Consider the following 11,501-nt stretch of genomic DNA (forward strand, 5'->3'; position numbering starts at 1 on the left):
TTGGTTACTTTGTTCTTTCTGTTAGTCTTTTTTCCATTTGTATCCATGTTTGAGTCCAAATTAAGGTTAAAATCCCCTCCTATTAGTATATTCCCTTGCGTATCTGCGATCTTCCAAAAGATATCTTGCATAAATTTTTGATCTTCTTTATTAGGTGCATATACATTGAGTAAATTCCAAAATTCTGAATATATCTGACATTTTATCATTACATACCTCCCTGCTGGATCTATTATTTCCTCTTCTATTTTGATTAGTACATTTTTATTGATTAATATAGCTTCTCCTCTGGCTTTTGAATTTTATGATGCTGCTGTTACATGTCTTATCCAATCTCTCTTTAATTTCTTGTGTTCCACTTCATTTAGATGTGTTTCTTGCACGAATGCTATATCAATTTTTTCTTTCTTCAGTAAATTTAACAGCTTCTTCCTTTTGATTTGGTTATGTATTCCATTAATATTTAAAGTCATATAGTTCAACATGACCATTTCATACTTTGTTTACCTTTCATTCCGTTTTCTCATCACCACCTTCCCTTCTTATCCATTTCTGTTTTCTTTTTTTGAACACATTGTAAGACAACATTTCTAAAACATAAAATATTTCCATTATTCCCATAGCTAAAATTCCTTTAACCCCAGTAGTCCCTCCCCTTTCTGAGTTGCCCTTTGTCCCTTGTCGGGCAACCACATCGCCCCTCTTCATTTGGATTTACGAACCCGCTCGCAAGCGTCAACTGATTTCGCAGTGACTGTTATTCTTCCCCACCCAGCCCCCCCAGAAAAGATTTTAATCTTCATATATAACAAAGCTCACTCTCTTAATTCCCTCCTTACTTCCTTTCTTCCCTTTCTTTCTCTTCTTAGTTCATACTTATACTTTATTCTTCTTTATATATAGTTTGCTGTCATTTTTGTTCTTGTTATATCTCTTCATCTCTCTGTCTGTTTTGTAGGTGTTCTGCAAATTTTCGTGATTTTTCCGGATCCGAGAACAGTTCGTTTTGCTGCCCCGGAATAACTATTTTAAGTACCACTGGGTATTTTAACATAAATTTATAACCTTTTTTCCATAGGGTCGTTTTTGCTGAGTTAAACTCCTTCCTCTTCTTCAGGAGTTCAAAATTTATGTCTGGATAGAAAAAAAAATTTTGACCTTTGTATTCAGTGGTTTTTTGTCTTCTCTTATTTTTTTCATTGCTTTCTCCAATATATTTTCTCTTGTCATACATCTTAGGAATTTTACTAGAATGGATCTTGGTTTTTGTTGTGGCTGTGGTTTAGGGGCTAATGTTCTGTGTGCCCTTTCTATTTCCATTTCTTCCTGTAATTCTGGCATTCTTAGGACCCTGGGGATCCATTCTTTTATAAATTCTTTCATTTTTTTGCCTTCTTCATCTTCCTTAAGGCCCACTATCTTTATATTGTTTCTTCTATTATAATTTTCCATTATATCTATCTTCTGAGCTAACAGCTCCTGTGTCTCTTTAACTTTTTTATCAGATTCTTCTAATTTCTTTTTTAAGTCATCTACCTCCATTTCTATGGCTGTTTCTCATTCTTCCACCTTGTCTACTCTTTTTCCTATTTCTGTCATGATAATTTCTAATCTATTCACTTTTTCTTCTGTACCTTTTATTCTTCTTTTTATTTCACTGAATTCTTGTGTCAGCCATTCTTTTAATGTTTCCATATATTCTTTAATTTTTTTTTAATCCATGTACTGTCCCTTCCCTTCATCTTCCATTTCTCTGTGTAGAGTTTGATGTTCTCCCTCCTCTTCTTCCGAGTCCACTCCAGGATCTGTGTCCTTCACCTCTGTCTCTTCTGACTTTCTTGTTTGGTTGTTTTGTTTATTTTGTTGGGTATTTTTGTTTTTTTTTATTAAAGGGTCTTTTTCCTCTGGGCTGGTCATCTGTTGTTTCTCTGATTTCCTATTTTTACTCTCTTCCTTGTCCCGTTATTTTCTATGTTTTCCTGTTGGGAGTCTTGCTGTTGTGTTATACTTGTCTGTTTCAGCTGTGGAGATTTACTCCTCAGCTGGTCCCCCCTCCCTTCAATGTTGTTTTTGTCTTGTGCATTGTGCATGCGCGAGGATTCACGCATGCGCGGTCGCACACTTTTGTTTGGCTCCGTGAGCCATCTTTGTAGTTCTGTGTTCCGGGTTTCCACTGACCTCAGGAAGTGGACTTCTCTCTCCACAGCAGGCCTCCTCGTACAGGTAAGGCCTTCACCTTTCTCCTCCGACATCTTTCCTTCTTCTTTCCTTCCCGTTGTTTTTGGTTTTTCTTCCTTTGCTGCCATTTTCTCCACACTTTTATTTTTAATTTATTATGGTTTCTATGTTTGTGGCTTTGCTTTTTTTTAAACTTTTTAAAAACTTTTCTGGAGAGGGCTGGTATTTTCTTACCTGTCACTACTCCATCACGTGACTTCCCCTAGCTACATTAACACATTGAGGGTTATTACACAAATTTGGGATATTGGGCCATTACATGTTCCCCATCTGTGTCTTAAATAAATGGAGGAGCCTCTGTGTTTCCTTGGGCAGAGAATTCCACATATTCATTGTTATATAGAGAATTTAGGTTAAAAAGACTTAAGTTAAAATGTGATGATTAATCATAAACAGGGAAGCCAGAACGGACAGGGAGTTTACTAGCAGTCAAGGACAAAAGGATCTGCTGAATATGTTTTTTTAAACCTATCTTTTCATGGTCATAGTGAGAGACATGCAGGAGACAAAGGATTGATAAGAAGGGTGAGAAACAGAATTTAGTGTATGTAGAGTTCACAGCATACGTAACGAACGTGATAATTAAAAATGCAGTTACACTTAGAATGCTTTTGTAATACTAACCAATTAAAACAGTATTAATAAGAAGGGGAAGGGCAAACAATAAGGGTATAAAAATCAATGCACTGTATGTATCGGGGCTTAACTGGTGAGAAACCAGTTGAGTCCAACTCTGCAGACTTGTAAATAAAGCTTGTCGTGTCATCAGTTTTAAAGAGACTCATGTGTGAGAGGTTTTATTTCTGACAAATGGGGGGTCGTCCGGGATCTACACTCCAGCCGTGAGGGGAGGCGAGAAGAGGGACATCGGAGGCGGTGCACCCTGCTGAGTTCAGCGGCTCCTAGTCCCTTGCTCGTCGCTTCGGGCGGCTTGAGCGAGTGGTATCCGGACAAGGTGACACGACAAGACGGAGAGGAGAAGGGTGACGGTTCAATCCCCGGGAAGACACCGGTAAGTGACGACTTACGATTGTGGTGTGGGGATTGGGTAACAGGTGTAACGGGATACACCTGTTTGGATAAAAACCTAACGTAATAGATTAGGTATAGATCTTTTGTCGTAGCGTGAGGACCCTGTCGCGGGACTCTAGGATAGACCCCAGGGAAATCTCGGCGGTAACCGAAGGAGGGACAGCACCTCCGACGAAGTGCCGAGAAGAGAGGGGTCAACCCCAGGAAAACCTCAGCGGTAACCGAAGGAGGGACAGTACCTCCGACGAGGCGTCTGAGAAGAAGGGAGTAGGGTCCAGAACGAGAGGGTCCTCAGCAACGATAAACAGATCTAGGTGGGAAAATGGGAGGATCAAAATCTAAGGGCTCGTCTGAAAATTCAGGACAATTCCTGGGAGTACCCCTTGACAGCCCTTTGGGGAGAATGTTTGAAAATTGGGATAGTAAAAGATATCGGGACAAAAACAAGAAAAAGATGGTCCAATATTGTCTCCTTTGGTCAAAACAACCTATTAAAGGTTCCTCGGTCTGGTGGCCGAAATTTGGATCTGATGAGGATTGGGTTAGACAAGCATTAAACATATATGTAAATTCGAGACCAAAGGTGAATCAAGAAGAGTCAGCATATGCATTTTGTTGGGTTCCCTGGCCAGGATCCTTAACAGAATGTTTTAAATTGAGGGTAGCGGGAGAAAAGAAATGGGAACCTCTGAACAATCTTCCCCCTCCTTATATTGCCCCGGTGCCTACTGCGCCCGAGGAAAGCTTATTACCGGAGGGGAAAGGTGATGAATCTGATTGCCCCGAAGGGGGCCGGGAAAAAAAGGATGAATTAAGGGAGTCGGACCCAAAATTCCACCGGTAAACCGACCCTGGACAAGATCCCAGACTGGTCCAGGACCATCAAAGTTTTCAATAAACCTAAATCCCCTGAGAGAAGTTCCTATGGGAGGACCGGGAGGGGGAACGGGATATGTGAATGTTCCCCTAACTAGTACAGAGGTGCGGGGATTTAAGAAAGAAATGAAAAAGTTATTGGAAGATCCTATAGGACTGGCTGAACAGCTCGACCAATTCCTGGGACCAAACACATATACGTGGGAAGAGATGCAGGAAATAATGGGAACATTATTCTCACCCCAGGAGAGGCAGATGATTCGACGGGCTGCCCTCCTCATGTGGGAATATGAACAACCTGGGGACCCTAGACCCCATGAACAAAAATATCCCTTAAATGAACCCAGGTGGGACAAACGAACACCCGAGGGATTGGCAAGTATGAGACAATATAGAGAGTGGACAATTAAAGGGATACGGGAGGCTGTGCCAAAGGGTCACAATTTTACCAAGGCATTTGGGAACCACCAGGGGAAAGACGAGTCCCCTACTGATTTTTTGGAGAGGGTGAGAAAGAATGTCCAACAGTATGCTGGCGTGGACCCTAGTACACCAATGGGTGAACAGCTTATTTGAATTGAATTTGTTTCCAAATCATGGCAAGATATTAGAAAGGAACTAGAAAAGGAGGAGGACTGGAGCGAAAAACCCCTAAGTGACCTGTTAAAAAAGGCACAAAAAGTATATGTGCAGAGAGAAGAAGAAGATCAAAAGAGGGCGACAAAGGTTATGGTACAGACTATCCGACAGATGAATGCTGAATCCAGAGGGGAAAGAAAACAAAACCTTCCTCTAAACAATCCAAGATATCCAAGAGAGGGAAGACCCCGGAGGTTCGTTAAGTGCTATTACTGCAATGAGGAAGGACACTTTAAGAGGGAATGCCCCCGATACAAGAGGGAATTGCGTGCCCTCGAACTTATGGAAGAAGATTAGGGGTGTCAGGGGTTCCAAATGTTAGGGACCAAATATAAGAGGGAACCCCTGGTAAAACTAAAAATTGGTCCCAAGGGAGAAGAGGTGGTGTTTATGGTGGACACAGGAGCGGAACGAAGTAGTGTAATAACTGTGCCAATCGGAACTGAGCCTGTAAAAAGTAATTTGACAATTTCTGGGATAGAAGGGGCTCCCAGAATGGTATCAATAATTCCCCAAGTAACAGTGAAACTGGAAGAAAGAGAAGGGGTACAAGACCTCTTGTTATTACCGTCGGCTGGATTTAACCTCCTAGGAAGGGACTTACAGGCTCTCCTAGGTTTGGGTGCTCTCCCTGTGGACGGAGAAGTGCGAGTCCACCTCTGCGCTTTAAAGGAAGAGGATGAACGGCAGATTGACGAGAGAGTCTGGTATAAGGAGGGAAATCGAGGAGGTCTGGACATCCCACCTTTACATGTCACATTAATACCAGGTCATCAGCCGGTAAGGAAACGTCAGTATCCTATTTCTTTGGAAGGGAGAAAAGGGCTACAGCCGGTAATTGAGACTTTAATACGAGACGGACTATTAGAAGAATGCATGTCACCTTATAACACCCCTATACTCCCAGTGAAAAAGTCAGATGGATCCTATCGCCTAGTTCAGGATCTAAGAAGTTTGAATGCTATTGTTCAGACCCGCCACCCAGTGGTGCCTAATCCCTATACTATTATGAGTCGGATTCCCCCAGACCATGAGTGGTTTAGTGTTATCGACTTGAAGGATGCCTTCTGGACGTGTCCATTAGAAGAGGAAAGTAGAGATATGTTTGCGTTTGAATGGGAAAATCCATGGACAGGTAGACGGAGACAGTTTCGGTGGACTGTATTGCCCCAAGGGTTCACTGAATCTCCAAACCTGTTTGGACAAATGCTAGAACAAATCCTGGTGGACTATCCACAATCTGATGATTCCCAACTAATGCAGTATGTGGACGATTTACTATTATCAGGACCCAAGGAACAAGAAATGAGGGGAGATACCATTAGACTCTTGAATTATCTGGGGAAAAAGGGTCTACGGGTGTCCAGGAACAAGTTACAGTTTGTTGAGAGAACTGTGATATATCTGGGACACCAGATAAGTAAAGGACAGAAACGGATTACCCCTGAACGGATTGCGGGAATCACTAGAATGCCTTTACCCCGTAATAAGAAGGAAATGAGACAATTCCTGGGACTCTTAGGTTACTGTAGGTTATGGATAGAGGACTACTCAGCTTTGGTGAAGTTTATGTATGAAAAACTGACAAATGAAAATGAATATCCATTGAAATGGACCCAGGAGGAGGAGGGATGGTTCGAGGACTTGAAGCATCGCCTGACACGAGCCCCAGTACTCACTCTGCCCTCTTTAAAACAGCCCTTCCAGCTATTTGTCACTCATAACCAAGGAACAGCTGTGGGAGTTTTAACACAGGAAAAAGGCGGTCAGCGACACCCAGTGGCTTTCCTTTCCAAAATGATGGACCCAGTGTCTCGCGGATGGCCGACGTGTATCCAGGGAGTAGCGGCTGCTGCTCTGTTGGTAGAGGAAGCACGTAAACTTACTTTTGGAGGAAAGATGACTGTGTACACCTCCCATTCTGTGAGTGTTTTATTAACACAAACTGCCCATCGATGGCTGACTGATTCTCGCATATTAAAGTATGAAACCATTTTAATGGTTGGAGAAGATTTACAGTTTGCAAAGATTAATAGCTGCAACCCAGCTCAGTTTTTATACGGCAGTGAAACAGAGAGAGAGGTGGAGCACGACTGTGTCGAGTTGACAGATCTTCAGACCAAGACCCGAGAAGACCTTTGCGATACTCCGCTGGGAGAAGGATATGAATTCTACTTTGACGGCTCCGCCAGATGTGTTGACGGAATGAGAAGAAATGGGTATGCTATAATAGAAGGAAATACTTGGAAAGTAGTAGAATCCACGAGACTACCCGGAAGCTGGTCAGCACAATCCTGTGAACTATATGCCTTGCAGAGAGCCCTCAGAATACTGGCAAAGAAAATTGGAACGATTTACACAGATTCTAAATACGCATACGGGGTAGTGCATACCTTTGGTAAGATCTGGAAGGAGCGTGGTCTAATTACATCAAGAGGAAAGGAATTGGCAAACGAACAGATGATTACTCTGACTTTAGAAGCCTTGACATTACCCCAGGAAATAGCAGTGGTCTACATACCAAGCCATCAGAGGGGAGATAACCCGACAGCAATTGGAAACAGACTGGCTGATGAAGAAGCCAAAAGAGCAGCCATGCAACAAGAAGTCCGTTTGCTGACCTTAATCCCAATAAGGCAAGGCATAAAGAAAGCTCCCATTTTCACTGCTAAGGAAGAAAAGGACATGGATCAGCTGGGCGCAAGCCAGTTGCCTGATGGAACATGGAAGACACCAGATGGAAGAATGGTTCTAAATAAAGAAATAACTCGCAATATCTTAAAACACCTGCATCATCAGAGCCACTGGGGCACCCAAGCCTTATGTGACACAGTGCTTCGAGAATATGTGTGTAAGGGAATCTACACCTTGGCCCAACAGGAGGTGCAGAATTGTTACCTATGCACAAAAATTAATAAGAAGGTAATGAGGACAGGGACCATGGGAGGTCAACCATTAGCCATACGCCCTTTTCAACGTATCCAGATCGACTTCACAGAGTTACCTCAAGTCCAAAGATGGAAATATCTGTTGGTGATAATAGATCACTTTACCCGATGGGTGGAAGCCTTCCCAACAATAAATACTACAGCCTCTACAGTAGCTCACCTCCTCCTAGAGCAGATAATCCCCAGATATGGTATAATGGATTCTATAGACTCAGACAGGGGTCCACATTTTTCTTCAAAAATCCAGCAATTGATTTGTAATGCATTACAGGTCTCTTGGAAATTACATACCCCTTGGCATCCACAAAGCTCAGGGAAGGTTGAACGTATGAATGGAACACTAAAAATGCAATTGACAAAGTTAATGGTGGAAACTAAAATGCCTTGGATAAAGTGTCTGCCCCTCGCTTTATTGAGAATTCGTACTGCCCCACGAAAAGATATAGGGCTGTCCCCTTATGAAATGATGTTTGGGCTTCCCTTCTGGAGTACAGTTGAGGGGTGTCCCACCTTGGGGGAAGGGGATATATTTGTTAGGAACTATTTACAGGCACTGTCACGCTCTCTTGCAGATTTACGAAAGAGAGGACTATTGGCACAAACACCGCCTCTAGACTTTTCTTTCCACAAAGTGGAACCAGGAGACTGGATTCTCATCAAGACCTGGAAGACTGAAAAACTCCAGCCCCAGTGGGAAGGTCCATACCAAGTTCTCTTAACTACAGAAGCTGCAGCACGAACAAGAGAGAAGGGGTGGACACACGCATCCAGATTTAAGGGACCTGTAGAGGCGCCTCAGGACCCTGATACGAACTCAGATTGGACTTGTGTTCCTGGAGAAAAACCTCTTACCTTACGATTTCGCAAAAAGACTTAATTCACAATGTTATTGTTATGTTCTTTGATTTTTCTTAGTTTGCCTATGTCTTTATCAGGTGTGAAATGTAAGAAATGCAGAGACACAGTGGTCCTGTTTCAGGACCACATTTGGGGAAGAAAGGAAGGTAATTTCATTTCCCATACCTCAGTTCCTGAGAAATGCTGGGCAGAAAATACCACCCAACATCCATATACCCCTTGTGTGGAAAAAGAAGGAAATAATATGGGTCATTATATACAGATTCCTAATACCACTCCTTTCCCTCTTAACGGTTGGAAGGGTGACTCAAGCCCACCATGCCCTGATGGACTCTGGTTTTGCATACACCAGCGTACTGTTCCAATGAAAAGTTACACTCCACACTCGAAAATGCCTGTCCCTTTAAGACAGCCGGACTTAGTTCGAGTCCATCCAAATAACCATGTAAGTTTCGGTAATGCAGTTGGGGGAGATAACCTTTTTGTAGATCTGGCAACTAAAATTGCAGGAACTTTTAATGTAACCAATTGTTGGGTCTGCGGGGGTCCACGGATGTCAGAGCAATGGCCTTGGTGGGGGGAGCCCCTCAATTCATTGACCATGATTTCCCGAATTTGGACAACTAACCGAACGAGATCAAGAGAAACTTGGTCTCTCTCTAACGTCCCCTCTGGTTTTTATTGTCTCTCACGAGTCGGCAAATACCCAGTAGGAGAAAGTCCCTGCAAGGCTGTATGGATTCGCATTTCGCCTGGTATTTTCACTTGGTTTCCTAAACCCCAGACTTGGTTCTTATCCACTGTTTTTAAAACTAATTGCCTACCCCTGTCTAATAGCAGTATTCAGTTTTGGAATTGTACCACTTCCACCATCACAGGACCATACCAATCAAATCCCGTTCTTAAAAGAGTTTGGGAAAGTGGGTATGGAGTATCCCCAAATGGATTATTCTGGGTATGTGGTAATAAAGCTTATACTCGTCTTCCCTCACAGTGGAGTGGAACTTGTTTCCTAGGAATAATCCGCCCAGAATTTTTCCTCCTACCCCACGATCACGGTCATAAATTAGGCGTGAAGGTTTTTGATACATTACACCGTCAACCCCGCTCTACCACGGTACATTTGGGACAATGGAGAGATGATTGGCCTCCAGAACGCATAATTCAATATTATGGTCCCGCTACATGGGCTCAAGATGGATCCTGAGGTTATCGTACTCCTATATATATGTTAAATCGCATAATTCGCTTACAAGCAGTCCTTGAAATTGTTACAAATCAAACAGCTCTAGCCCTGCAATTACTTGCATCCCAGCAAGGTCAAATGCGCTCTGCTATATATCAGAACCGTCTGGCCCTAGACTATCTCCTAGCCACGGAAGGAGGTGTATGTGGAAAGCTTAATTTGACTAACTGCTGCTTACAGATTGATGATAATGGAAAAGCCATTCGAAAAATCGCTGATAATATTCGTACATTGTCCCATGTACCGGTTCAAACCTGGCATCCTTTCCCACAATTACATTGGATGGACAAATGGTTTGGAGGAACCTGGTGGCGTACCTTCTTGTGGGTCATCGGAGGTATTTTATTCCTCCTACTTATTTTGCCCTGTATTATTCCCTGTCTACGCAGCCTGGTGATTTCCATGGTCCAACAAGCTATGCAACCAGGGGGAATGGGAGACCCTGTAAGACTTTTATTTCAGCGTGAGATTAATGTATCATAAAACGTTTCTCTTCCCTAGGTTAAAATCCCCATTCATATCTATACATATATTCAACACATTTTAAAGAGAGAAAGGGGTGGATTGTTATATAGAGAATTTAGGTTAAAAAGACTTAAGTTAAAATGTGATGATTAATCATAAACAGGGAAGCCAGAACGGACAGGGAGTTTACTAGCAGTCAAGGACAAAAGGATCTGCTGAATATGTTTTTTTAAACCTATCTTTTCATGGTCATAGTGAGAGACATGCAGGAGACAAAGGATTGATAAGAAGGGTGAGAAACAGAATTTAGTGTATGTAGAGTTCACAGCGTACGTAACGAACGTGATAATTAAAAATGCAGTTATACTTAGAATGCTTTTGTAATACTAACCAATTAAAACAGTATTAATAAGAAGGGGAAGGGCAAACAATAAGGGTATAAAAATCAATGCACTGTATGTATCGGGGCTTAACTGGTGAGAAACCAGTTGAGTCCAACTCTGCAGACTTGTAAATAAAGCTTGTCGTGTCATCAGTTTTAAAGAGACTCATGTGTGAGAAGTTTTATTTCTGACATTCATTATTCACTGGGAGAAGCAGTTCCTCCTCATCTCTGCCTTAAATCTACTCCTCTGAATATTGAGGGTATATCTCCTAGTTCTAATCTGACCAAACAATGAAACAACCTCCCTCTTGTATCTTATCTATTCCTTTCATAATTTTCATAAGGCTTGGTAAATAATATTCCACCCCTCCCCCCTTACTCCTAATACACAATGAGTACAGCCCCAGACTATTCAATCTATCCTCATAATATTCCGGTAGGAATATTTCTTCTTCTTTTCTCTTCTCCAATCCTCTGCCTTCTTTCTTCCAGCTCTCCACCCCGTTCCCTTCACCTTTCACAGAGCGGGGTGTGCCCTCTGCTTGCTGGTGTGCCCTCCATTCTGTCTGTGGGACTATACTCCACCCTCCTCCCTCACCATTTTGTTCGGGCACCTACCCACATTTTTCTATACCTTGATGAAGGGCTCAAGCTAAAAATGTTGTTTATGTATCTTTATCTTAGCAGTATGAAGTACCTGTCGATTACTCCAGCACTGTGTTTTCACTCTGGTAGGAATATGTTGCATTTTATATCAGTCATCCTGTATTTACATTTTTTAATGTATTTACAACATGGTCGAAGCTGATTCTGC

General features: G+C 42.4%; 1 protein-coding gene across 1 annotated transcript; it reads left to right on the forward strand.

Annotated features, from left to right (window-relative positions):
• The first annotated feature begins 2,841 nt into the window (after window positions 1-2,841).
• Window positions 2,842-10,849, forward strand: LOC138751300 (protein NYNRIN-like). Its single transcript, XM_069913420.1, has 2 exons — window positions 2,842-5,565; window positions 6,484-10,849. The coding sequence occupies exons 1-2, from the start codon at window positions 5,101-5,103 to the stop codon at window positions 8,608-8,610; spliced, it is 2,592 nt and encodes an 863-aa protein (XP_069769521.1). The 5' UTR covers window positions 2,842-5,100; the 3' UTR covers window positions 8,611-10,849.
• The last annotated feature ends 652 nt before the right edge of the window (window positions 10,850-11,501 follow it).

Source organism: Narcine bancroftii, chromosome 1 (assembly GCF_036971445.1).
Source record: "Narcine bancroftii isolate sNarBan1 chromosome 1, sNarBan1.hap1, whole genome shotgun sequence".
Lineage (NCBI taxonomy): Eukaryota > Metazoa > Chordata > Chondrichthyes > Torpediniformes > Narcinidae > Narcine > Narcine bancroftii.